This window comes from Trichoderma harzianum (genome assembly GCF_003025095.1).
Source record: "Trichoderma harzianum CBS 226.95 unplaced genomic scaffold M431scaffold_2, whole genome shotgun sequence".
Classification (NCBI taxonomy): Eukaryota; Fungi; Ascomycota; class Sordariomycetes; order Hypocreales; family Hypocreaceae; genus Trichoderma; species Trichoderma harzianum.
The window spans coordinates 824,121-850,734 of NW_020209250.1; the positions used below are offsets into that span (position 1 = coordinate 824,121).

The window sequence follows — 26,614 nt, forward strand, 5'->3', positions numbered from 1 at the left end:
TTCTCTTCTTTTCTTCATTCTCGCGAGATTTTGTTCTCGACGCAGTTCCGAGTCAACTCTTCTCTCCTCTGCAGATAGCGCGATGTCGCCAACAGTCATCAAAATTCATGACGAAGGAGGTGGTAATAAATCCCCTGCTCCAATATTATCCCTTCCCAACTTGGATATCTTATTACAAAGGTCAGATTCATGCTAATCCCGTGCCAGATAATCTAGACCGCTCGCAAACGGAGAATGAAGCCCAACCAGCCAAGACTCCGTCCCGTCGACGCAGTGGGGACAAACGGCCTAACTATAAGGAACGCAGTAATGGCGACTCTGGAAGCGCATCTGATACTGATGAAGCAGGGGATGAATACATGGGCTCCAAGGGGGACATACCAGCAAAGAAGCCAAACGTTACACAAAAGAAGACTCCCCGCGCGTTGCGCTCACAAGAGGGTAAACAAGAGCCAACAAGCTCAGAGCAGCAAAAACAAAGACCGGCACCAACTACGCGATTGATTGTGAGATCTAGCAAAAGGAGCCATGATGATCACGAAAGTGAGCCTACGAGGCCTGCAAAGCGTGGCCCGAAGCCCTCAGCCAATACCGAGATTAAGAAATTTGAGAAGGAAGCGCTCGGATTGATGGAGAAGTATAGAGCCAAGGCAAATGATCTCGAAACTGCCAGATCAGAAATCCAAAATCTTCAGGCCCAAGTCAATGGCTTAAAATCGGCGCTTGAACAAGCACAAGAGGCTCACAAGCAGAGTGAAATATTGAACGGCCAAAAGATAACTCAGCTCAAGAACGATTCCCGGGAGTGGAGATATCAGCTTGCATCTGCTCTTGAAGCAGAGAAGAAAGACTCTGGCAAATACGTCAAAGTGCCAGATTCGGACATCAAGGAGGGTTGGCTGGTGTTATCTTACAATATCCGCGACCTTGTCTCTCAGTGCCTCACTAAGATCCCAGCTGATCAAGATACGATTCTCGAGTCATTGGTGATGGAGCGCCAGCTCTTATCCATAGACGATATGTCAACTTTGCGCACCTGTATTCTTCGACGAGCTGTATGGAAGACTGCAATACTCCCTGTATTTTCGGGGAAAGAATCCATCTGGCAGGGAGTGATTGGCGATACCTTGACACAGAGTCTGTTTTTGAGGAGTAAGTATTTATCTCATCGCATTTTCCATTTCCAGTCAAATATTTAGCTTATTAACATATTTTATTTCTGTGCAGATTTTAAGCACAAAAACGACACCAAATACCTCCGGATTATTAGCCAGATCAAGTCCAGAGCGGTTGCAGACCTTAGTGACGAGGATCACATCAATATCGAAGCTATGGAAGTGCTTATTAGCAAAGTCACGAAGCGACTTGATCCTTTTATACCAAACTCAAAGACGAACCATTTCAAGAATGAGATGAAGAGATTGATTACAAAAGCGGCCGACTTTCATTTCATGATGATGAAATCAAAGGCTATTTTCTTAATGGTTTGGTGTGGAGATGATGATGGCAAGAAGCTCACTCCTTACGACCAGAATCGTATGGCATCCATTCAATACGACAATGATGCCGATGTGTCCAACTCCTTTGTTAAGTTCGTCGAAGCTCCTGCCCTAGTGAAATTTGGGACTGCCGACGGGGAGAAATTCGACAGCAGCATGGTCCTTTGTAAATCTCGGGTGGCTCTTACAGAGGATTACGATGAAAATGGTGAAGATGGCGACGATATTGAAGAGGATGACGATGAAGATGAAGATGATAGAGGTGATAGATGATTCTTGAGGGTTCAATTTGCAAGAGAGCAGAAACTGCTACGGGAATCCACGGTTGCGCTTTCGGGATCACAATGGAAATGAACGGGAACAAAATTGGGAATGGATTTCTCGAAAGTTGGAGAAAGTCGATAGATAAAATTATGGGGAGATGGAATTCGAAGGTGGTAGTGAGAAATACTAAAGCAAGAGACTGCCTTTCTCTTGACCATTAAGACAGAAGGGCATAGCTCTCCAGCATTGTGCATCATAAGTCATACAAAATCACTTGTCTGCCTAACACGATGAGATAGTACAGGACGAAGGAGACAGCAGCAAATACTAATACGCTAATATAGCACAGCAAAGAAATAGCTATGAGAGTCTAGATAAACTCCTATCCTCCCAATGTATCAATCGTGGTCCTCCTCTGTTATACCGGGACAACCGTCCATTTCTGCATCTGGATATGCCATTTTACACCAGAAACAATAGTTATGTGTCTCCCGCAAGTACATAACTAGACGACTTAGTCTAGTGCCAGGTTCAAGTGCATTAAATTCGTCCAGTTCCTCATCTTCCTCATCCAAGTCATCCGCAGTTGAGTATATAACTTGTTTCTTGCCCAGAGCTTTCTTATCGTCCTCATCCTCATCGTCATTCTCATACGTCGGTAACCGCGAAAGAGACTGCTCCAGGTCGTACCTCATTCGTCGATCACGCTCCTTTTCTTCACGATGCCGAATCAAGCCGCGATAAAGCACAGGAATAGACTTGAGCGGTCGTGATGATAGTGGTTTAGACTTTGGAGTTGAAGCTTCTTCTTCTGATGAGTGCTCATTCGTACCTGAGCCAGCTTTCTCATCATCCAGTCTCTCCGCCGTTCGTTGTGCAGCATGCAGTTGTGATTCCAGCCTAGCATCCTCTCTTTCTATTCGCATCCTCTCACGGTACTCCAAAGGATCGATCTTGACAGTCTTGATATCCCTCTCTTCAAAGGCTTCTTGAAGCTTCCTCTTCTTCTCGCTATCCATGCCAATGCCACCGCGATCCTCCTTCATACTGATCTTGATAGGCTCTGATTTGCCAGAGGATTCGCCGTCTTCTGCCTTTTTTCCCAGACCACCACCCTTGAAGCCCATTTTAGCCATCATGGCAAGGCCTTTGCTCTTCTTTGAACGCGGATCTTCAAGCATGGAGGTTGAGAGTGCCTTTTCTCTTGCGGCAACTTCTTCCTGGGCGAGCTGTGCTTTGGATTTTATGATGCCACGGGCGCGTGATTCCTTTTTCAGCCGTTGAGCTCGCTGAACCGAGGATTCTTTGGCGGGAGTTGGATCTTGGAACGTCATGTTCATGTAATCGTCTTCATCGTCTTCACCGGACATTTTGGCGGTAGATTATGGGTTGTTCTGTTTGATCCAGAATTTCTTTCTGCTCCTTCGATGACTTGATAGAATATGTCTAGATCAAAAGCATGAGAATCAATTAAGAGAGCAATTATGTAACACAGGTTGATAGATCGAGTATTCTACGAAATAACAGACCGTCACTCATCAAGCAAGAACGAAGCACAATTACTCTGGAGGTTAAAATCTGGGGTGTGGCGTAGCAAGTGTGGCGCGAAACCGGCTGGTTTACAGGAATGGCAGTATAGGTACATTCTAAACTCAGATTCGTCTTCTCAGAAAGGCAAGCGGTCTGTAGCACTGTAAACATGCTCAAAGCATCTCACAAGTAGCAATACTCAACGCCCAGTACGAGAATCCGGCCCTGTACAATAATTATGTGCCGTAATCCGTACTTCGTATTGGGATCTGCAGACATAAAGCGCTGTATAATTGAAGGTACGCAGTACGTGCTCTTATTTCTCGCTACCAGCTCTCGCTCCTTGGCACTTTTCGGCCCAACTACCTCAATTAGCACCTTTTGACAGACAGCTAAAAAGTAGAAAGGCCCGTCAAGGATTGCTGCGCCACCTTTTCTTCGTATGGATGTTTCAGGGACCGCACCGTTTCAGGGCCAAAGTCCAGCTCGTGTTAATCCAAGTCCTAAGTCGAAAGTCACTTAGTACTCCGTACGAAGTCCGCGACAGGTCTCACTGTGGGCGGCTAATAAGAGACATTTGATTGACTTTTCCTTGATTGCGGCACCCCCCAGCCACCCGAATTATGGCGGTCAGGGCGCCTTTTCTCTCGCTCTCCACCTTTGCTTCTTGCTGACTAGAGTCTAGAGGCATCTCATCTCCAGTCCTTGAAAGCTTCGCTCAGCTGCACCTCATTGCTGCATCCTGCATCCCGCCTCGCTGCGCGCATATCGCAAAGGAGAAGCTCCAGGGACGAAACAAGGTACCAAGTACGGAGTGCCTGGACAAGGGAGGGGAAAAGTACCGGCATTGTTGCATCAGGTACTCAGCTCGTAGTCAGCAGCTTGCTTTTCTTACTGCTTCTAGTAAAGGCCCTCCTCTTTCTTCGCTCCAGCCTGCTTTTTTATTACTTTTCATCTACTTTGCTTTTTTGTACTGCTGCTTTTCTGTTCAGCGTGCATAAGGAGCTTTAATTGCATCCATTCTTTATTAAGCCGCGCTCTACTGTCCTGTACTACCTTGTTAGCTAGAGGTACTCAGCCAGTACCGCGTCTTTGAGGGAACACAGCGTCTCTCATCTAAAACAACAAACCATCTCGTTTCTCAAAACACCAAATGCGCCTGAATCTCAGCTGAGCCTCGCCCGCCCGTCAAAGTCAGTTTATTTATGCTTCGCGCAATTTAGAACAAAACAAGGGACCCGAAACCAAAACCTTCCTGAATCGCCAGTCATGGGCTCTTCAAGCCTGCTCGACCAGTACGGCGACGCCGTCAGCCAGAGTGGCCGCTCATCTCGTCACCACGCGAGGAGCAGCCGCCACAAGAAGCGCCGCTCGCACTCGCACTCGCCGTCGCGATCCCGGTCCCGAGACCGATCTCGAGATCGCGATCGTGACAGGGACAGAGACAGGTCGCGCTCCCGGAACCGCGGCGGAATCTTTGGCGGCGAGAGCGGCCACCGCAGGCACAGCAGCTCCAAGGGCTCGTTCTTTGGCCTGGGCGGCGGCAACAACAGCCGTTCCAGCCTGTTTGGAAGCAGTACGTGCTACTTACCATGATTTCTACATGATAACGCACAGAACAGATGCTAACTCGATAATCTTTACTAAGGCCGTCCCTCGTACTACAAACGCTCTCCTCGCGAGGGCTTCGTCCAGCGCTGCATCAAGCAACTCAAGCGACTCCTCCGCGACCTGCAGCACTACGCCAAGCGCCACCCGTGGAAGGTCTTCTTCCTCGTCATCCTGCCCCTCGTCACCGGAGGCGCCCTGACGGCCCTGCTGGCGCGCTTTGGCCTCCGCATCCCGCCCTCGCTCGAGCGCATGCTGGGCGTGGCCAAGCGCGCCGCAACAGGCGACCCCTTCAGCGCCGTCGGCGACGCTGTGCGCATGGCCGGCGAGTATGGCAACGGCAACGTCAACGCCAGCGGCAACGCCATTGCCAATGCCGCAGGACAGTCATATGTCAATGCCGCTGGCCAGTCGTATGCCCGCGGCTCTCGTGTCGAGCGCGGCCGCAGCGGCGACTTACAGTGGGAGCGCAAGGCCAGCTACTACGATGATCGCGGCCAAGAGGGCGGCATGATGGATGGTTTCCGCAAGGGCGTGTCCAAGTTCTTCTCATAGCACCAGAGGAGAGAGCCCTGATTGTGTGACGATGTGACGAGATGGGGACGGCGTTGGGAGGATTGATGTTTGTCTTTGGCATACGACTGGATACGACTTTTTTTCTTCTTCTTTTCTTTTTTTACCATTCTATCTCTCACCATGTTATGACGTGTTACGGCTTATGACTCTTTTTGTATCAAAGACAGAGCAAACTGTTTGCAACATTATATCCTACTTGGTCGATACTTGGGCATTTACATTTACCTCGGTATCTACAATTAAATACAATTTTTACCAATACTGTACATGCGATTCATCGTAAAGTAAGGGAGACTCAATTACCAATCACAAAGAAACGGTCGTCACAAGTAAATATTTAAATGTTATAAATTGTTTTTCTTTTTAAAACTTCGCTCAGTTCAGCACTCAATTCCACTAGCTAAATCTGCTATGAATATGTCTTTCAATAAAAAAGAAGCAACTCTATCAGCAGCCAAATCGGCAAACTCATTCGTCAAAAAAAAAGCAAATGGCCCTCCCATTTGACCTTGAACGTTTGCATACCACCCAGTGATCTCCAGATTTGAAATTGCCCGAGGTCCCAGAGTACCACGAATAATAGTTAAAAAAAAATTCCAAATTCGACATGATTGCTTTCGTCGAAATTCCTTCTCCATAAACCCTTCCAACTTCCCCTCCTGATCCGCCAACCATCCAAAACAAAGGCCAAAAAGAGAAAAAAAAAATAGATTGGTTTTAAAAAATCAAAAGAGCACAAAAAATGTACTCATCGTGCAAAAATAGCAATGTTCATGCTTATCGTCAAACGCCAGTTCCCTGTTCGCACCCGCTATGTGCGGTGACGACTCTCTTTGTAGAGCTCATTGTGAGAAATCGCAAACATGAGACAACATCTTCTCAAGTCTCTGCTTTAATAAAGAAAAAAAATCTCGACTCCTTTCACAAACTGGCTTCGGCATATCTTCAATCAATAAATGACTCGCGAGCACACGGCGATGAAAAAGGCTTCAAATAGATCCAGTGTCCATAAGGCGTAGGCGAAAAAAGGATTTTTTTGGTTTGAAAGCATGCGCTACATAGAATACATATAAGTTCGTCAAAGCAGAGTTTCAGTCGGCGAAACTCTGCTTCGTAAATTCTTCGTGCCTCTCTCCTCTTCGCTGTAAAATTCAAGCGGATTTATCATCTTGGATCGATTTATCATCTTTGCTCGGTTTCCAAAACTGCATCATCCGTCCCAGCCGCTTGGTCTTGCTCTTTGATTTCTTCGATTCCGGTTCATTATCTAGGGTGACTTCCATGGAGAGCTTGCTTCTCTCGCCATGAGAGCTGCTAATGAGCCGGCTGAGGCTTGCCAAGCTGGATCGTCTGCGTCCAAAGGGGGCGGACATGGACACGGGACGTTGATCACGGGAGAGAGGTTGACGGGGTCGTGGGACAGGAATGAAAGTGCTGTCACGGGTCATGGCGGAGTTGCTGGATGCAAGGGACGGGATGTCGTAATCCATTGAGATTCTGACTTCAGGCCCTGGCTCCCCCATGAGGAGAGAGTGGAAGCTGTCGTCAGTGACGGATGAGGGCGCGGTGGAAATGCGCTGGGCGTCAATTGACATTGGCGACCGTGGAGAGGGATGAGAGGAAGAAGCATAGCTAGCCGAGTAGGGGCTGAGAGGCGTGGTACTGGCACTGGGAAGAGCAAGAGGCTCATCTACTAATAACTCAGCAGTGGCAGGGCGCTGTCTCGGAGATGGGGCTGAAGGTGCTCCTGAGTCGACGGATTCCCTGCGGCCTTGGAATGTCGGGGCTCGGAAGATGGGAAGCGTAAACTCCTCCATGATCGTATCATCTTGGAATGGGACATTGGAGACCTCAGCCCGCGTGGCGTGCGAGCTGAAAGATTCTCTCTCAACCATCCCTGCGCTTCCGCGGCGCATCTTGCCCAAGGCCTTGTCGCTTGGACCGACAAAGGGCTCTTTCAGGATGGGCATGACTGCGGGGGGCGTTGTCTCGCCATCAGACTCCTCGCTGGTTTCTTCACTGGTTTCCAGCCTAGATCTGGCGTTGCCTTTTCCGTCGTCATCCTCTTCATCCTCTTCAAACACGTCAGCCATGGTGGAGCTGCTGCCGAATCGGTGAATCGAGGAGCGGAAATCAAAGGGAGGAAGATCAGGAGCCGACTCGGCGCGTCGGTGATAATGCATGCCAGGACCACTGAAGCCCTTCAAGCCTTGAGCACTGTGAAGGCGTCTTCTGCTACCCGGAGTGCCTGCAGCACGTTGAGCAGCCTCCCACTCAGGATTGTAAGACAGGGGAGTGTTGAAGGGGCCAAGGGCAGCATCAAGATCAATCATGGGATAGGACACATCCTCTGACAGACTTTTTGTCGGTTCAGGTAAAGGTGGCGATTCGGTGATGCTTATTGTGGGTGGTTCGACTGAAGGTTCTTGAGTGACGCTTTCGGGTTCATCTTCTTCCTCATCTTCGGGATGGAAGACAGAAGCTGGCGGTGTTGGTGGTCGAACTGCGCTTGATTTGCCACGCTTCTTGTGGCTCTTCAAAGGCAAGATCGTGCCCGCCCAGCCTTTAGCCTTCTTATCATCCTTCTTCTCCTCTTTGCTCTCCTCTTTCTTCTTCTCCTTCTCCTCCTTCTTCTCTCTCTTCTCCTCTTCCTTCTTCTCCTTTTTCTCCTTCTTCTCCTTCTTGCTCTTTCTCTTCTTCTTCTTGTCGCCTTTTTTGCCTGCCTTCTTTGGCTTTGAAGGAGGAGCTTCTGAGGTTTCTAATGAGGATTCCGACCCACGATCAGAGCAGGAAATTCCATCAATAGGGCGGGGCGTAGAATCTGAAGAACTGGAGGTGCTTGACCGCCTCTTCATGGGGGATCCGGAGGCGAAGGCGTCTAAGCCAAAGAAGGACCAACGTTTGGCAGGTTTGGTAGGAGTTGACATGTTTGAGTCTGTAGGATCAGCATCGGCGATGTTGACGAGGGCAGGAATCGAGTTTCGACGGCGGGGAGAAGTAGGCGGCTCAAGCTCTGCAGTGCGTTCCAAAACGGCGCCGGCGGTGCTTGGTCTTGACTCTTGAGGTTCACCAGTTGGTGTCCGCGCTAGCGGTGAAGAGCCGTCTCGATTGTTAAGTTCAGAAATCGAGACAATTGAGGAGAGACTGCCAGAGACTGAATGGCCGGGTCGTGCAGTTACAGTGCTGGACGTATCATTTGAAACCAGTGAGAGCGGTCGAGGAATGAATTCCAGCGTATCCGAAAATCCAACTCTCGCACGCATCATCGGCTTGCCCATCTTCCAAGGTTCTTCAGGGGCGAGATGAGAGGGCTTGGGATTCTCTGCACTCTTTTCTTTTCCCAACTGCATCGGCTCCGGCAAGGGGAAGTCGGGGCCAATGAGAGGCAAATCATCCTTGCGTCCGAATATTGTAGGGCTGTTGGGAGCACTGTTTCCTTGAGGCAGAGAGCCGATGGCGGGTGGAGCGAAAAGAATCGGAAGGTCAGTTGCGGGAATTGTGGCAGACATGCCTCGGCGATGTCCTCTGCGTGGTGGTGGCTGCAGAGAGGCTGTACTCATGTCGAATTCATTCTTTGGCGGGCTGGTGCTCATGACGGCAATTGTGCTTCCTTCCCGAAGACGACCGCCAACAAACTCGCTGCCGCCCCTTCTATGCCCATGGCCCATGGGGCGATTGGCAGCAGATCCAGGGATGGGCTTAGCAGAACTTGGAGAATGGGGTGGGCTGAGGAAAGCGCGAGAATCTGGAGGAAGAGAGGCACCGGGATTGAAGCTGAATGCCGGTAGCGCAGCGTGTCGAGAACTGTCCACAGCTATGCTGAGGGATCTTGTGTGCATTTCCACTGCGGACAGAGGGCGCCTCCGCTTGGCAATCGAGTCGTGTGCCGGAGAGGGTGGCGCTGCGGGGAACGAGAAATGAGGATTAGGAGGAGGCAGGGAGCCATGAGACGCGGATCCTTGAGCAAGAGAGGTTGTAGTCGCGTCGTCCAAGGAAGCAAGAAAGTCCACAGCCCCCTCCATGTTGTGGACAGGCGAAGCAACGGCTGCTCGCTCGGGGCTGTAGAGTGCGGTTGCCATCATTGCTTCCGGCCGTAAGGTGGCAATAACATCGATGAGCGACTAGATTGAATGATGGTGTACCATAGAGAGGACGTGAATGTGCTATGGTGACAGTGCTTTGTTGGGGGGGTTCGGTTGCGGCGTTGTTTTATCCGATTTCTTCCCGTTTCTTCGTCTGAAAAAGTACAATAGCGATATAGAACAGGCCGAAGCAGATGAGATTTGATTAAAATCCGAGTCTATAGAGAGTCATGAGCGGTCGATTCACAGATGGCGGCTGCGTCGCTAGAAGGAGGATGAGATGGGATTGGCGATGCGTACCAGCGTATCAACGGCGGCTCGAATGATGCGGCAAAGATGTGAAGAGAATAGAAAAGAAGAAGAGAAAAAAAAAAGGTAAAATGCAATGCTGAAGAGAATCAAGTTCAAAAATCGGGGCAAATGAGTGGACGGCCAAAACCAGCAACAACTTCGAAAAGCGTAGCTGGAATTGCACCAAATGGTTAAAGTTTTGGATGGCGTGGATAGGATTAGAAAGGAAGATTTTTGGGAAGAAGAGAAAGATGGAAAATATGGGGGGGACCGGAAACTGGAGGAAGACAAGCAGGAGCAATGGATCCCTGCCTGTGTGCCTGGTACCTACTGCTCGGGGTACGAGCGCGCTAAAGGGCCCGGTCCCCACAGCGAAATGCGGATTATTGTCTGTCCCCAGACATCTCAGCAAGCCCTTACGACAAGTACTGGGTACACATGCACGCTGGCCGGCGCTAACCCTGTGCGGCCTTGTGCACAAAATGGGTTCGACGGTACAAGTGCGAGTACAAGAGGGCAGTCCGAGTGCCTGTAGGTACCTGAGCAGGTACCTTGCCGGGGGACGCGATCCAGTTGGAATGTCTCAACACGCTTAAGTACCTGCGTTAGTACCCAAGGTACCTCCCTGCCTCGGGAACAGCCACAAAGGTACTAAAGGTACCAACCGCCCGTCAAGACCGCCATTCGCCACCGTTACTTGGACTCGTAAATGCCTCCTCCATTGCAGTTGTGCTTTTAGCGAACGAACTCAGCGCGCGCCCACACAGTGCCGTGGTGCGGGCCAGCACTAAGGCACGTCTACAACAGGGACATTAGCACGAGCATAGGAACAAGACAAGTCAGAATGACCCATGGATCTATTCTAGGCCATCTGCATCCCCAGCCGCCGCCTGCCGCTGCCATTGGCAGAATCTCGAAATGTCCCTGTCAGCCCTTTTGCGTGTGCTTCGTGGTGGTGGTGTCCCCTTACATGTACTAAGGTACAGGGCCGATAAGTGCATGTACCTGGTACGTATTTCTTCTAGCCCAGAAGGTCCGTCTGTTTTGCTCACGGGACTCAGTAAAAGACACAACCGTTCAGTTGCGGGCAACCAAAAGCAGCCTTGCATGCGAAGTGCGCTGTTTACATGCAAAGTACGAGTAGGCTTCTTCCACGCCCTCCCTTCTATCAATTGCTGCATCAATGTACAAGACAAGTCAGAGATACTGCTACTGAGTACGAAGCGCTAATAAGTTAGCACTCACACGCATTGTCGTAGTGCTCCCGCATCACCCCGGAACTGGAACTACTGGTATTAGCCAGTCTGCCTAGTCTTGCAACCGGGCAACAGCCTCAAGAGAGATCAAGATATGTAGCAGCTGGGGGAGGCAAAAATCACCCCATCCAGCCTGGCTCTCGAGGTAGTATTATTGGACAACTCAGGCAGGTCCCTTGCGTATCGAGATCACAAGGAAGCGCCCAACAGATTCAACGTGGCAGCGATGGAAGAAAAAGAAGAAAAAACCACAAGCGAGCCCAATGTTAAATCGCCTTCCTATTGTTGTCAGCTTGCATAACAGGCGTCAACAAGCACACTATTGATCCATGGATAAATGGCCATCTCCTGCCTTGGTGGTAATACTACGTCCATCTTGGCACCTAGCCGGTCCGTTGTGGTTGTCCATGGCCACCTCGTGACCCGTAAAGAGGTGGTGGTATATGCAAATACAGTGCATCGCTTGCAGTCCGTCATCCAGAGTGAGTGCGCAATGTCGCCCACAGCCCTCAACGGCGTTCCCTTCTCTCTCTCTCCCTTGCCTTGGAGGCCCATCAGCTGGGGCTGACGGGAAGGGCAGGGCCATCGTCGATTCTATGGATGCTTCCTTTTGGTCACGAGCCCCATCGGCAATCGAACTTTTGACGCAAGACAGGAACACAGAGTCTCTGTCACGGTGCCTTGCCTTGCTTGCCTTGCCTTGCTTGCCTTGCTTGCCTTGCTTGCCTTGCCCTGCCTTGCCCTGCCCTATACAGGACCTGTACCCGTACTCCGTAGATTCATGCGGCACATTGACACCAGGCTCCACAGACAGGGGCATCGAGGCGGTACGAGGCCCCAATCAGACGTCCGCAGATACGGATCAACTCTTCCTAGCCGCAGTTGGGTGCAAGATGCAATCAACAATTTGGTCTGCGCCTATCCGCGGTCGTAATCGACACCTACCTGGTGTTCGGACAATCTTAGCCTCACGGGCTCAGCTGGCTTCGGTCAACCCTTCCAGCCAACCCGCGTGTTTTGATTCCTTCTCTCTCTTATTCTGCAGGTATTCCTTTTCTTTTCTTTTTGTTCTTTCGCCGACAGCCTGGCAGCAAACCGGCCCGCCGGCCCTTCTTCGTGTTTCATCATTTAGCTCATTTAGTGCTAACATGTACCCGTGGACGATGTGACTGCGTGCTCCGTGCTAATTACCTAGCAGTACGAGTACTTCGTACCTGAGTGACCACTAACACTTACTTGAATTCTTCCAACAACCTTGAAGCTACGGAACTTTTTCCTTGGGCTGATTGATGGTGTCTTGTTTGATACATGATATGCAGGCTGACGGAAAATTTTAGCCCTGCTGCTTGCCCTCAGCTGAAGGACGCATAAGAAACTTGTTGTTACGGCAATTTGCCAATAAATGGCCCAAACCACTGCCCTTTGGATGATGGGAGGCCTTATTAGTACGAGTAGCCCACAAGGGAATCCCTTCCCGTCAAGTCTCCACCATCCAGGGGTCCATAATCCGAATGGAACTTGTCACTAGGGAGGAAAAAGTAATTTTCCCAGTGACAGAGCCATCGATACATGGAAACCGGAAGCTCTCCATGGCAACGGGATCGAGGTTGCAATAGATCATGCTGTCATACTTACGAGAAGGGCTTGTCCTTGTGTTTGATGATATGGCCGCACTCGTAAAACCTCGACGAATTGCTACCTACTAGCAGCTGTACAGTACAGTGTTGAATTGATGTATTAGCGGTACCTGCATTAATGGACAGAGCACAGGGCACGTCCCCATGCAATCACCTGTCTCAGCCTCTGTTAATATCGTGAGCGACAAGGGAGTACGTGGCACAAAACCCTTTTCTGTTTTGTGTTGGGAAATATTAATGAATCCACCGATCGCCCGGCGGATGTTTGAAGATTAACTTGGAGCCTGAAACAAGGCAAATTAAAAAATAGACATGTTCAGGACATGTTAGCGAGGCGTCAGCCTGAGGCTGTCTGGGAATCTCCTGCGATGATGCTGAAGCTACGGAGTACTCGTACAGGTAGCAACGTTGAACAGCTTGCCCCTTTATCGCTTATGACGCCGGTTTGCTTGTTGTAAATAGAAATGTTATTGGGCATGATTGTCAATTACATCACGTATGCCGTAGCTTGGTTCGTATACTTGTAGTAATATAGGCAAAATTCATGTGCTGGCATGTTACATCTGCAGACAGGTTTGTGCAGGAGCAAATAAGATCAATTCATCAGCTTATTTACAGGAACCTGCTGAAGAGTCATCTTCACTGGCCAGGGCAGGTCATGTTACTGCACGATACCTCGTCTTCGTCTTCGTAAAGATCGGAGCGGTACGGACGCCCCTGCATCTGCAGCGCAACACAATGCGATGCCGGGTAGTTCTGCGTTGTCAGTGTGTGAATGGACGGCGAGGCCTTGAGAGGTGGACCGCGGCTTCAGCTTGAAAGTTGTGTCCATCCTGGTAGAGAATTGATCATTAACTGTGCAATTTACCTACAAGGTACTAATTAAATAGGTGGTGCCGGCAAAATGGACGAGGCTGCCACGTACTGTCTGGTACTCGAGCGCCAGACATGTGTCATTGATGTTGTGCAACCATCGGATGAGGCGAATGCAACCCGCATCCGTTCCAGAAGACAGATGGAACTGTACCTGATAGTACGGAGAATCCTCCGCTAAAACTGCACTGAAAGGCACTAAACTGGCGTACCTTACTGTAGTTCGAAGGCTCACAATGTCAAGATCCCCTGGGTGGAGAAACGCTTCAACCCCTCACCGCCTTAGCCCCACATCAATAGCTGTCTGGCAAAAAAAAAAAAAAAAAGGTTGGTGAACTGGCGCAAAGAGGAGACTGCTCAAACTGTCGCTTGATCTCCAGTTCATCAGGAATCGGACAAGGCAAAATGTCCACAATGGAGACTCCAGTCGAAAAGAAGGTTGAAAAGGCAACAAAGCCTTATGGCATGCGCAAGAATGGTACGCGCATCCCGGCCTGGCGCATCACCACCACTGGTCCCTACTAACATTGGCCACAGGAATGCAATGGCATGCTCCGAAGAAGGCGTTTCGCCCGACCAAAGGCCTCTCATCGTATGAGCAGAGGACTAAGGAGCGGGCTGCAATGGCGCAGATGAAGGCAAAGGAAAAGGAGATGAAGGAGGAGAAGGAGGAAGAGCGCCAGGTACGTGGTGCTTCGCATTTTGGCGAGTTGATTGATCTATAGTGCGTTTACTTACAAACAAACCCGCAGCGACGGATCCAAGCCATCAGGGATAAGCGAGCAAAGAAGGAAGAGAGAGAAAGATACGAGAAGATGGCCGAGAAGATGCACCGCAAGCGAGTGGAGAGATTGAAGCGCAAGGAGAAGCGAAACAAGCTCTTGAACTCATGAGCCGAGAATCCACGCCGACGAAAGACACTGGGATCAGACTACATCGGCAAACCCCGTGGTGCATTCTACATGTTCGTACTGGCGGTATGCAGAATCCTCATGCTTGCAGCGGATGCGCACTGTGGCATCCGGACTTGGACGGCCAGGAAGCAGCAAGCACCGCAAGCAGTTGGACGGGGGTTGTACCGACAAGCTCTTCACCGCCATGGACTCCAGTCACTGCTCGCAGTAGTCTGAACTTGGTCTTATTTTCGTTCTGCACTACAATGGGACTACTAGCTGCTCAGGTCTGTTTGCGGATTTGCCTGCATCATATGCCCAGTACCTCATGCTAGAATGATCGATATTACTTGGTTTCGCCAGACTGTGGGACTTTGCTGGGATTTCTTTGGAGCTACGTTGGGACTTGGATATCTATGGACCTGCATCTTACATCTTACAACATCGAGTCATGGCATGGGGCAGTCCTTGCATGCTTAGGTATGGGCGGATAGTTTTTTTGGAGGTCTTGCATTTGCATGGCGTTGGGGAGCACATTGATTAAACGAACAAACAAATATTTGAGGCGGAATTGCCGAGACAATAAAAGATTAAAGCAAAGAAGGAACTTTCAAAAGGTGAAACATAAATGAAGTATGTATGGAAACATTGAAAATGAATAATGATTAAAATTCTACGTAGAGTGACTGCTCACATGTCTTTTACAGCTTCAAGTGATCAGCAAACTACAGGTCATGAACATGTGAACTGGATTGTCGTCATTTTGCTTGCTGCCGGGCAATGCCCCACTTAATTTTGCTGGCGGTATGTTCAACCTGCCCGGCCTCAAGTTTTGTGGATAACTAATTGGACGCAATGCATGCACGATGCTCGGATGGAAAAGGGGGCCCCTCTGACGGTCCAACCAGCGGCAATGTCGACCCAAAACCTGCCCGAGTCTCCATCTGCAGCTGCAGCCCCAGCCAGGCCTGTGCGGCACGTTCTCCAGCGGTCGGCGACGGAGGTCATGGGCGATAAACTCCAGGCCCGGAAAAGGCTGGACGACGATGAGACGCCAACACTCCCCCAGATACAGACACAGGCACACAGGATGCGCCGCTCAGTTGACGTGCCGCGGTCGGGGCCGGTGACGCCCATCATCAGCCCGATCCACAGCCGGCGCGCCAGTCTCTTGATTTCAAAGGACGGCGACGACAAGCTGGACTTTGGGCGGCTGGGCAGGGAGGAAAGGGACAGGGACAACAAGGACAAGGAAAAGGAAAAGGAAAAGGTCAAGGAGAAGCTCCAAAAGAACAAGGAAAATGGCAAGGAGAAGGCATCTTCCAGCACAGAGTAAGACGTCATCATGGGCGATATGCTGCGAGACGTAAGATTACATACATGCTAATACTGGTTCCTCTACTATAGTGACCTGCGGCAGTCTCTCACGGAGCTCAGCAACTTCTCGACCGAAACCACCCGACAGCTAGACCAGACACACTATGCGTTGCTGGAGAAGACAAGCAGCTTGCAGGTCATGGTCAAGGCCCTCAAGGACCTCGCGCAGGCGTCGTGTGACCTCCAAGAAGGATTCGACATGGCCACGCGCGAGCTCGAGACGGACGTTACAGAGCAGCTACGCGGTATTGGACACTTTGAATCACAGCAGTCCACGATCGAGACTCTCCAGAGTCGCATACACCTGGGAAGGCAGACCGCCGACAAGCTAGCACAGCGAGTGGATGTGGTGCGCAAACAAATCGAGGGCTGGGAGCGCGCCGACAGGGCGTGGCAAGAGAAGACGCGCAAGCGGCTGAGGCTCATCTGGGCGGCTCTGTCAGTCCTTGTTTGCATTGTTGGCCTCCTCTTCATGGCTTTCAGCTACAATTCCCGCGGCGCCGTCGCACAGGCCGACTCTGGAGCTCGGGGCGCATGGAGAAATACCACGCCCGAGTTCAAGGGACAGCATCAAAGCGTTGAGCAGGTGCTTACAGCAAACAACCACGACGACAAACCAGAGACGACGAGTACGTGGGAAACACCACTAGCAGACGAGCCGTTACGGATATTCGATGAGCTATGACCTGGGCCCAACCGCGACTGGCGAATGCCAAACAAAACCAAACAAACTTGTCGACACTGTACGGAGCGAAAGCAACTCGAGAAGCCATCGCACTGCCAAGACGCAGAGCGGCCAAAGCCATACACATTAGGTGCACAGCACCGGCATCGACAGCGCCAACAGGATTTTGCATCAATAGCTCGGGGGACAGGAGCCGCTTTGGCACGAGACCAGCTGTCGGCGTCACCGAGCAACAACTTAGCCCACTGCTAGCGATATGCGGAGAACGGACGTGTAGCACTGCTTTGGTTTTGGCTACTCGTACGGTACCGGACCTGGCAAACCCTGCGCCGGCTTCACTGCCACAGTGGAGCTGAGGAAGAGCCAAGCATCCCGAGGTTTGTGCGTTGTTGCTCAGCCGGTGTTTCGGGCTTGCTACTGGGCTTTCGAGTTGGATTGGGACAAAGAGCCAAGGTCGGCTGGTTGGCTGGGCAAACGAGAGACGTGCAGAATTGTAAGATTACCTGCCTGCTTTGGATGCAGCTGCTACTGTACATGCCATGACGCTGCCACTAATAAGCAGCCTCAACAACTAGGTGGTAGTGCAACTATTCTTTTGCCAGGGGGGCAGTAAGATGGGACTGTCTTCCGAAGATAGATAGGTATGAAGACAAAGGACAGACTATGGGTAATACAGAATATCCTAATATCCTAATTGCAAAGAATTGCCGATCGGCCAAGCATGGAGAAAGACAATGGGCCGTTGGTGTTGGTACAAGAGTCGGCGGTTTGAGAAGTCAGTGTAGTGTGGGGAAGTTGTAATTGCGATGATGCGTATGAGAGGTTTGATGGTTATTCTGGACTGGACATTTTGTGTGTACAACAAACTGCAGTCGTGTACTCTGTAGATCGTGTTTGTTGTACTAAGATCAACGCCGTGCTCTTTGATCACAGTATTGTACTCGTACTGTAGTATTTCATCAATGTACATGTACCTTTGATCTTCCCACTTGTATTGAAAGAACGAAAAGACGCCCGTGAGTGAAGCATAGAAAAACTGATTAGTCTCTTCTTCTCTTGAAGCTGGGTCATGTTTGCCCGCACTGCCAACTTGGCGCCAAGGCCCGCGATTTAACACCGAACATGCATTTGACAAGCCGAGTTATACGCAGTTGTGTGCAGATGATACAATCACGACAGCAGAAATGAGCTTGATTAAGAGCTCTTTGTCGAGTTCTATCAGACGAGATTACCTTGGTCTCTCTCTCTCTTACCCCTTTGCTTCCCCTCTCTAATTTCGCTGAGAGAAGTGGCTGTCAAAGAATGTCTGTCTTTGAGATACGTGTTTAGAAACAAAAAAGTATGTTGGGATGGATCTGCCGCTGTGTGTTTTCTCGGCATGCTTCTAGTACCTTAGTTGATGTGGCTGGGGGGATCTTGGCGGCGGAAGCGGCTATTTTGCTGGGCCATGGCGCCAGGATTGAGTCTGGGCGGCTTGTGACTTTGTTCCGCTGGCTCCGTTCTTTTGTTTCCTTTTTCATTTGTGTCGAATGGGCTACCCTGTAAGAAAGAAGAGTTGTATAAAATGGGGTCCATAACGTAGCGGTGATAGTATCAGCTAGTAGAAGATGGTGGTGACAGTAGCAGATGTTGTAAAGACATTCTGTCAGATTAAAGGGGAAAATCTTATTAGATCATCTTGATACTTTTGTATCGTTCTATGACATTTCAACAACGCCGTTGCCGCTGAGGGTGCTGGATTAGTAGCCACATCGCTCCTTGGGGAGCCTATAAAATTATAAAATCTACCATCACGCTACGCCTGCGCCTTAAGCTAGTGATGTCATACTGAAGCCATGCCGCTGCCATGGATCTGTTCCTTGCTTTTGCTGCTTGCGTGCGAGGAAACGAAATTTGCAGTGCATGGATTCTCTCTCAAGTCGCGGCGCGAATGGATGGAATTAGTTGGAATTAATGTCTCTCGGCACTCGGCCAGGCGGCTGAGGAGGGGCCGAAAATGTGCAGCGGTGCGGCGGTTACAGCAACCAAGTGGCTTGGGATGCTGCAGTCCAACGTCATGTTTCTGGGCCAGAAACTGCGCCCATGCAGGCATTTGCTTACCAGTAGGATAACGGTAAATCATCCACCTGCATCGCCGTGATACTTGCGAGGACGACTGCAGTGTAGCATGTAGCATGTAGCATGTAGTAATAATTATGGGGCGCAACAGGGCTGTGGATTTGATGTGATGTTTCGGTAACACTATTTGGATTCTCTTTGTGATTTTTCCTCTCCATCATCACCTCTTAATAGTCGGGCCATTGCCACGATTCTAGACTCTTCGTCTTTCTCTCTCTCTCTCTCTTTCGTTCGTTGTGTGCGCGAGATTTGCAAAAGTATAGCAGCTACTAGGAGGTTAATAGTTCCCTGGCCAAGACGTTCCCCCCTCACCACCCCTCCTCACCTCTTGTCGAAATCACAATTGTGACCGCGATTCGATTCTGCAGCTTTGCGCCCTGCTATTTAGGCGAACCCGCCCAGTCTCGAGCTTACATATTCCTCGGATTCGGACACAGACGTTTTCCTACCACGATTTCTTAGCGACTGAGCTACCCCGCCAAGAATTCAGCCGGCTCCTCATCCTCTGGCTGACGGCGGCTGTGACATCTGCTGTCATCCGAGACTCGCAAACGCCCAGATTTCCTCATCCTCGGGTTGCGCCTATTCGTCTTCTGCGATCGCCCTCCTTTGGTGCCATATTGGATCTCGGCCATGACAGTTGCCGAACAGGAACTGCCCGATAGCGGCGCTGCTGTTTCTCTGCCCATTCGCGCCAATGGCTCGGACGTCGCTCCCGCATCAAGCAGCAATGCGCTGACGGGAAAACAGGAGCACTGTGCGTTTCTTCATGTTTCTTCCCCTTGTTTGATGCTTTTCTCGTTGCGATGGAGCCAGAGCTAACCAACGATCGCATGGAATAGACTTGAAGAGGGAGCTCATCGGAGATCAAGTCAAGTGGGAGATCAGCGAGCTCAATTCCCCCACGGCCCTGCAGCGCTTCGGTGCGCCTTTCAAGTCGGAACAGGGTGAAGTCTCTCCTCAGGAATCCGAGCTGCCGATTCTGCGATACATATTTGTCCACCATGTTCGCGATTTCCCGTTTCTCGACAAGGCTAGGGAGAAGGAGTTTTGGCAAGACAGGCTCCAAGTGGTACGTTGCGCCGCTATACTGTGAGGATGATTTTATGCTGACACGCCTGGGACAGTTTCTCGAGTCGTTTGCCACGAAGCAAATTTCCTCGTCCGAAGACCGTCTGGAGGAAACGAAGCGGCGGAAGCTAGCCATCAAGACGCAAAAGTTGGTCGAGCTTATGATGGTTTCTGGCATTCCCACCTCGTCCGGGTTCGAAGAGCGCATCAAGTTTTCGGAAATCGAAATCGTAGATAGCAACGCCATCGACAGGGGCGTTATGAACACCCTCCCCGAAGGAAACTACATCAACGGCTGGGACGTAAATGTAGCCGGCGTTCGCGTCACTTCGGTCAAGCGCAACATTAGATACCACAAGCACGCCGAGTTCATTCTCCGAATCAAAAGGAAGGGCGAGCTGGAACACTTTGTCGGGCGCCGATATGGAGACTTTAGCAAATTGCACCGAAGACTGCGCACCGAACTGCCTGGGAGAGTCATACCTTCACTGCCGAAGAAGAACAAGTCGGATACGCGAACAAGTGGGCTGCTGCCGAGCTTTACTACAGGAAACGACTCCGACGCCTCCTCTGTGTCTTCGCAATCAACTCGGAGGACGAGTAGACTGTCCCAGAACTTGGGCGGAGTGTCGCTACTAACTCCTGGGGGAGGAGGTAAGTACTTGGCCGAGCACCATTGTTCTCCCCACGATCGATAAGGATGAAAAGTCGCCGACTAACTAACTAATGCGATAGCTTCACGTGGCCCAGGATCAATCAGATCATCCAAATCAAACCGCTCGAGGAAGGTAGCTTCACCTCGGCCATCTGTCGATGGTCAAGTAAGCTCTGGAGCAGGTACTCCAAATGGGAAACAGGAGGTTGGCATCTACCGCCTACGCAGCTTGTATGAAGTGAAGAGAGCTAACACGATATGTAGTATGTCCTTTGGCGTGAGAACCAGAGAGTCTCACTCCGCGCTTTCCTACGATCTCTCTTGCACAACCCCCAAATCGCCAATACCAAGGCAATGGTGGACTTTTTCAGTGGTGACCCCATCACACCGTCAGACGAGGACGTCGAAGATATCTTGAGGCGCAAAGCACTTGATGAGAAGCGTATGGAGGAGCAAAAGGAATTTTATGAGATTGCTAGGAGGCGTGCTGCTGAGCTTGATGAGTATATGGAACAGTTAGTGCCTCCCCTGAGTCCCTTGACGACCCTTTTCTGATATTAAGTTATAGGTTCCGGCGGGATATCGTCGAACGCAACGGCCTTACGCTCTTGTTCAAAGAGATTAAGGAAAAACAGACGATTGGCGATCTCAGCATTCAGTATCGTAAGTTTGCCGAATGGCTGAGGATCGAAATCGCTGCCGTTGTATATCACCTGTTCTTGGCCGAAGACAACTCGGCCGATATGTTTGCTCAAGCCAAACGCATTCACTCGCTCGTTCCATACACCGTCATTAAGAATGTCATCCGAATCGCAAATCCCGCAGCAGTCATGTCCGGTATACTGGACATTTTCATTGCCCAACCCTTCGGAGCCCGATCACTCATGCAGCGAATGTTTTCCCTCGCATTGCACGACGGCATCCGAAGCTTCCAGAGATCTATTGACGCATTGGATGTCAAGATTGGCGACCCCGTATTCACTGAAAAGATCAAATTGTACACAAATGCCGAGGAAGACATCAAGAAGGAAATCCGACGCCAGGCCGAGGAAGAGGACCTTGATATCATCGTGGTGATATTGCGATCAGATCTTCTCGAACCCGAATTAACGGGCGAGCAGATTCAGCGATTATTCAACGCATATGTCGCCTTTAACAATGCCGTCGAGAACATTGACGAGGAACTGAAGCAAGGAGCCCAGCTCTTCTCGTACCTCAAACAGCTTCTCAAGCTTTGCACGCGCTACAGAGATAAGAGCATGCTGCTACAACTGATTGAGGAGCCCGTTACGCTGAAGCTCTTCCGAGACCTATTCACCATATTCTACGAGCCCCTCGTGCGGGTGTACAAGTCGGCCAATGTATACAATAGCGTCACTGACTTTGCCGTTTTCATCGACGACATGATCAAGGTGGTTGAAAAGTGCAGGGAAGACGATGCGTCTGCAGATCCTAACCAGACTGTCCAAGCATTTATCGATCTGTGTGCTAGACACGAGCACAATTTCTACAAATTCGTACACGAGATCCACACGCACGACAATGGTCTGTTTACTCAACTTATGGAGTGGATCGAGGGCATCTTGGAGTTCCTCCGCAAGGGACCCAAGAACGGCACGCTGAATGTCAACGCCTTGTTCGAAGGCGGTGTCAGCAGCGGCGTCATCAACAAGGAGAAGGCCATAGAGGAGATTAACGCCCTGATCGCCTGGCAAGAAGCCCGGAAGAAGTGGCATAGCGATAAGACGCAGCAGAAGATGGCGGCGGAAGGAGCGCCGGGCAGCGACATGATGCCGACCGGCTTCAGCTCGTCCGATTTCGGCCTCAACGGCGAAGACCTGGAGGACTTGGCGTACGACGACGGTTCGGAGACTGAGGCGGAGGAGGAGGACGACATGGATCCGATAGATGCCGAGAGGCAGCGAAGGGCCAAGAAGCGCGACCGTCTGCGCCGTTCGGCGGGAGAGCCTGTGAAGCCGGATATTTCCGAGGTTCACAAGCTGAAGGAGAATTTCCTGGTTATGTTGAGGAATGTCTTGGCTGATTAGACGATGGGGATGGATGGGAAATCGTGAACAAGGTTTACTGCGAGCGGGCAGATGAGCAACGTTGGGCAAATGCATTAGAGAGATCATTATGTTAGTTGCGCAAGCGAGGACATGTTTTTTTTTGTCTTGGAAATCGATGATGAAGATTATAGAAGTGAGATTTGAGAGACAAAGATTTAGAGGTCTTTTCGTTCATTAACTACCCTTAGAAGCAGATATCCTTCTGGTATGAATTTTGGTAGCTTGCTTGTACAGGCGCTAGAAACTGAATAAATCTCTTTTACAAAGACGCCGATGTAAGGTATATTTCTACTTCTTCCAACATGAACATGCCGACATTTAAGAACACTTGACAATTTGGAAGGAATCATATATTTGAGCTTACTTATTTATTCCACGGCCATTTCAGCCTGCAATTGAACTTCTATACACATAGTTAGCTCAGAAGAAGATAGAAGCGCAACTAGATGCCGTGGGATGTAAACCACTTACGCCATAGTCGATTCGCCGAAGCTGATATTACATTTGCTTTGGCGAGTAGCTTCTCTTCATATTTCTCGTCTACTTTCCCCTTGATTCGCAGTTTATTCGGCTGGGCCTGGATTCAAAAGTCATTAAAAAAGTTACAAAACACGGCCAAATCCAACTCTGGCCATTGAGAACTTCAACATACCTGCATCAGAATCAGAACCAATTCCTTTGGATCGGCGTTTGCTATAGCACCGACGGTTCGGTATCCGTTCTCCCAAAAGACTCGGCTGAAATAGTGGCATGAGCACATTCTGTCTTTGCATTGCTTTATAAGGGTTCAGAAAGTGTACTCACGCCGTGCGACTCTTGATGAATGGAATCTTGGCAAGCTCCAGGAGATCTGTCCTTGCACCGGCCATCAGCCTGTCTGAAAAGTGTTCTAGTGCAGCAGCCATGATGCTTCCCAGAATTGTCAGCTAATAGAAAAAATAGTAAGAGAGAATATGAGAGTTGGATTGTGTCTTACCCCCATCCCATGTGCTCGCAAAACTTAATCATGCCTGCCGCGAAGCCCTGGCATGTCTGCGCAAGTGTCTGTACAGAACCTCGAGGCGAGTCGTACTTTCGCGCGACCACATGTATCGGCATCTCATTACATAAATCTCGTAATTGCAGTGCCAGATAAAAACGACGGTATACACGGGCCAACTCCCTTTCTTCGGGTGTATTCTCCTTAAGTGGAACTCCCTGAGCACTAGAGAGATATTGTTAGCGAAGCAGCATTGACAAGAAGGGGGCTCGTAATGTATATCTCTTACAGCTTGAGAACGGCCGTCGGCTTGATACCCAGAAAACCAAGGACTCGAAGCCCACTCTCGTCTAAGGCGTCCATCTCGTTGCGAAACACTTGCCAGTTGACTATGATGCCAAAATCTTGAACCGGAGTAAAGACGTAGAGAATGTGCATCTCGCCATCCATGACAAAGGCCTTGAGCGTCTTGGTAAATTCAGCATGTATAAAGACTCCATCGTAGGGATCGACAGAAGAGGCAACTATGGCTTTTCCCAGCTGCGTCGCTGCAAAACTTGAGTAAGAATCATTGACGATTAAGCCCAAATCGTGAATCTCTTCCAGTCCTGACGTTAGGCATTTCTCTACAAACTCTCGATCGTGAGTATAGCTTATTAGAGAATTGGAAAAATATTCGAGGAGAGACTCATGGCTGTTCGCTAAGCGAACGGAAATGACTTCCAAAATGGCTCTTGCTTAAATGTCAACGAATGTCATCCTTGTCGGCAAACTAAAACAGTGTCTTACCGTTGAACACGCTTATTTTCAGTGTTAAGACAACTAGCAATTTCTGGGATATCCGCATACATGAGATCTAAGACCTGCTCTAGGTCGTCTTGGCGACAGCAGAGATATGTCTCTCCAACAGGGGATTTGCCCTGCCGTCCGGCACGACCTCTCATCTGCCGTAGCATGGAGGGGCCGACGAATTCACGCCCCATCCTTGCATTATGAAGGATCACCCTTCGAGCAGGACTGGCGTATTGTAATTAGTGAGCTAGACGTGTCGCGATCACGGTAATTGAGGGGACGCACAGATTGATACCAGCTGCCAAGCTGCAGGTGGCAACACATATTAGCAGCGTGCCAGCATCATACGCTTCGGCAATGAGATCTCTCTCCTCGCTCGTTAAGCCCGCCTACCTAGGTCAGCTAATATGGACTCTTTCTGGGAAGACGAATAATGCACTCACATCTGGGGAGTCGTAGTCAGTATATGAAGCTGAACGTCGGAGAAGGTGACCTACGATGAAATGCAACGCCGGACAAAACTGTTTCTTCCAGAACAGGATCGGCACCTGTACTGAGACTTCGTAGCTCGCTCAATAGATCCATCCTTTTGTCCATGGTTTTGCTATCCACTTCGTGCGGTTGGGGCATTACTCTGCTGATCAAGCGAGCATCCGACTCGCAAATGCCTCGGCTACCAGCGAATACTAAAGCGCCATAACCCATCAAGGCCGTCTCATGGGCCAAGGATACCACGGCGTTGAGGACCGGATCGCGGAATTCCTTGTGGCTGGAATCTTCAATTTGTCGCGTAGGATCTATCTGAGCTTTTGATATCTCCTCGACTTTCAGCTGTCTTTGGGCCGTAGCACCGTTGGTACCGATGTGGTAGACCTTTCCTTCGTAGACTAGGTGTTCTTCGATTGGTATCGGCCTATACCTAGTTTCGTAAGAGTGTGCATTAAGCCATTTGGCAACCAGGTTTGCATTCTAGTAAAAAGTCAGACACAGGAAAGGCGTGAGGTTCATCTAATACGTGTGACTTACAGGAAGAGTAGCGCTCATGCCAATGATCTGAATGGGCTGCTCCAAACTTAGGAGTTTAGTTGCTATCAGCTCGAGAAGATACCCACGATGGTCATCGTCAATCATGTGAAGCTCGTCGAGAACTACAGCTCGCAATTGGGATATGGAAGAGTCTTCAATGGCGGTATTTATGAGCATGTTGGCCTGGAATGAAAAATGCTGTTAGATATCATGCAGAAGCATTCGACCGAGTCAAACGAGGCGAATCAAACCTTTTCCAGGGTACATATACCGATATCAAAATCCTGCCAAGTAGATCTAATCTTGCCGCCGCCAAAGAATCCGATGACTTTGATAGAGTCATGGTCTGGACGAAGTCGCCATATACTATTGGCTTTTTGCTTCTCCAGTGCTTCAGGATCCAGGTTTGCGGTAAGTCCCTGAACGACGGTCCGTAGCCAGCGAACCTTTTCTTGCACAAGGGCAACATATGGGAGAATAAGGAGAGCTTTGGTCTCGGGCTCTTCCATTATCCTCTTGAGCATGAGTACTGGGCAAAACATCAGCTGCTTAGCCCATGGCAATATTATGGATACAACGAGATGGGCTCACAATCAGCAACAAGAGATTTGCCACCGCCGGTGGGAGCACAATAAACCAAGTTTTTAGCACCTGTAAGCAAGCCTGGCCCTTTGAGGCAGTTTTTCTGCCAAGGGTAGATTTGCTTAATTCCAAGGGAAGCAAAATTATTAACAAGCTGAGGCGGCAGATTATATACAGGATGGGCAAGGTCGAGCTCGGGGTCTATGGTAGAAGATGGCGTGGCAGCAAAAATACGCCTCTGGGTATACTCGGAAGGTCCCTCTGATGCATTGAATGTGATGATTTTGCTTGCAGAAAGTTTGCTAGAAGGTGGAAGGAAATGAAGACCGGTTTGAAATCGGACCGAGCCTTGGGAAGAAGCTGACGCGGGAGCAGCTGTAGTCGTTGTAAAGACTGGCCCGGATCCAGATCCAGACCCAGAAGGCGAGTCTTTCCTGTCCTCATCACCAATGCTTGTCGACCAGGTTCTCTTCTGTCCAGCCAGCTGCCGCTCTTGAGCTTCCTGGAGGCTCGTCTTGTGCAAGATGCCCCTCATGCTCTCCATGATGGAGGGGAAGCGCGCACGGGACAAGCACCTATGAAGAAGAGCGAAACATCGACATGCGCAAAACAAAAAGAGAGAACAAAGGAAAAAGCAAGAGAGAAGGGAAGAGAGACAAAAAGAGGGTGCGATGAATGTTTCAGTCAGTTAGCAAATCATGGTGTATGTTCAGCTTCTTTAGGCAGAATGTGACAAGGATCTGGATGGAGT

At 50.0% G+C, this 26,614-nt stretch overlaps 10 protein-coding genes across 10 annotated transcripts; 6 read left to right on the forward strand and 4 right to left on the reverse strand.

The window, feature by feature from the left end:
• Nucleotides 1-82: 82 nt before the first annotated feature.
• Nucleotides 83-1,959, forward strand: M431DRAFT_133407 (hypothetical protein; the record flags this gene model as incomplete). The annotated part of the gene is made up of 3 exons (XM_024912501.1): nucleotides 83-122; nucleotides 208-1,152; nucleotides 1,228-1,959. 3 exons carry the CDS (start codon nucleotides 83-85, stop codon nucleotides 1,770-1,772), a joined length of 1,530 nt encoding a protein of 509 aa, XP_024778427.1. The 3' UTR covers nucleotides 1,773-1,959.
• Nucleotides 1,960-2,076: 117 nt separating this feature from the next.
• On the reverse strand, nucleotides 2,077-3,296 carry M431DRAFT_503705 (hypothetical protein). The gene has a single exon (XM_024918344.1). It carries the CDS (start codon nucleotides 3,131-3,133, stop codon nucleotides 2,162-2,164), a length of 972 nt encoding a protein of 323 aa, XP_024778428.1. The 5' UTR covers nucleotides 3,134-3,296; the 3' UTR covers nucleotides 2,077-2,161.
• A 1,266-nt stretch (nucleotides 3,297-4,562) lies between these two features.
• On the forward strand, nucleotides 4,563-5,456 carry M431DRAFT_74816 (hypothetical protein; the record flags this gene model as incomplete). Its single annotated transcript, XM_024922270.1, has 2 exons — nucleotides 4,563-4,869; nucleotides 4,942-5,456. The coding sequence occupies 2 exons, from the start codon at nucleotides 4,563-4,565 to the stop codon at nucleotides 5,454-5,456; spliced, it is 822 nt and encodes a 273-aa protein (XP_024778429.1).
• Nucleotides 5,457-6,628: 1,172 nt separating this feature from the next.
• On the reverse strand, nucleotides 6,629-9,499 carry M431DRAFT_490376 (hypothetical protein; the record flags this gene model as incomplete). Its single annotated transcript, XM_024916798.1, has 1 exon — nucleotides 6,629-9,499. The coding sequence occupies one exon, from the start codon at nucleotides 9,497-9,499 to the stop codon at nucleotides 6,629-6,631; it is 2,871 nt and encodes a 956-aa protein (XP_024778430.1).
• A 538-nt stretch (nucleotides 9,500-10,037) lies between these two features.
• M431DRAFT_60962 (hypothetical protein) lies at nucleotides 10,038-10,295 on the forward strand (the record flags this gene model as incomplete). The annotated part of the gene is made up of 1 exon (XM_024921574.1): nucleotides 10,038-10,295. A coding segment is annotated over one exon (258 nt), but the record flags the coding sequence as incomplete, so codon positions are not given.
• A 1,130-nt stretch (nucleotides 10,296-11,425) lies between these two features.
• M431DRAFT_477928 (hypothetical protein) lies at nucleotides 11,426-11,926 on the reverse strand (the record flags this gene model as incomplete). The annotated part of the gene is made up of 1 exon (XM_024915624.1): nucleotides 11,426-11,926. One exon carries the CDS (start codon nucleotides 11,924-11,926, stop codon nucleotides 11,426-11,428), a length of 501 nt encoding a protein of 166 aa, XP_024778432.1.
• Nucleotides 11,927-14,021: 2,095 nt separating this feature from the next.
• On the forward strand, nucleotides 14,022-14,509 carry M431DRAFT_477929 (hypothetical protein; the record flags this gene model as incomplete). The annotated part of the gene is made up of 3 exons (XM_024915625.1): nucleotides 14,022-14,094; nucleotides 14,154-14,299; nucleotides 14,369-14,509. 3 exons carry the CDS (start codon nucleotides 14,022-14,024, stop codon nucleotides 14,507-14,509), a joined length of 360 nt encoding a protein of 119 aa, XP_024778433.1.
• A 1,090-nt stretch (nucleotides 14,510-15,599) lies between these two features.
• On the forward strand, nucleotides 15,600-16,571 carry M431DRAFT_74544 (hypothetical protein; the record flags this gene model as incomplete). Its single annotated transcript, XM_024922238.1, has 2 exons — nucleotides 15,600-15,841; nucleotides 15,917-16,571. The coding sequence occupies 2 exons, from the start codon at nucleotides 15,600-15,602 to the stop codon at nucleotides 16,569-16,571; spliced, it is 897 nt and encodes a 298-aa protein (XP_024778434.1).
• A 2,751-nt stretch (nucleotides 16,572-19,322) lies between these two features.
• M431DRAFT_490380 (hypothetical protein) lies at nucleotides 19,323-22,463 on the forward strand (the record flags this gene model as incomplete). The annotated part of the gene is made up of 6 exons (XM_024916799.1): nucleotides 19,323-19,446; nucleotides 19,532-19,761; nucleotides 19,817-20,414; nucleotides 20,496-20,620; nucleotides 20,680-20,930; nucleotides 20,984-22,463. The coding sequence occupies 6 exons, from the start codon at nucleotides 19,323-19,325 to the stop codon at nucleotides 22,461-22,463; spliced, it is 2,808 nt and encodes a 935-aa protein (XP_024778435.1).
• A 463-nt stretch (nucleotides 22,464-22,926) lies between these two features.
• On the reverse strand, nucleotides 22,927-26,398 carry M431DRAFT_75204 (hypothetical protein; the record flags this gene model as incomplete). The annotated part of the gene is made up of 12 exons (XM_024922314.1): nucleotides 22,927-23,061; nucleotides 23,137-23,221; nucleotides 23,289-23,393; nucleotides 23,461-23,688; nucleotides 23,753-24,196; nucleotides 24,253-24,480; nucleotides 24,541-24,644; nucleotides 24,699-24,700; nucleotides 24,753-25,224; nucleotides 25,282-25,464; nucleotides 25,533-25,810; nucleotides 25,873-26,398. The coding sequence occupies 12 exons, from the start codon at nucleotides 26,396-26,398 to the stop codon at nucleotides 22,927-22,929; spliced, it is 2,790 nt and encodes a 929-aa protein (XP_024778436.1).
• Nucleotides 26,399-26,614: the final 216 nt, after the last annotated feature.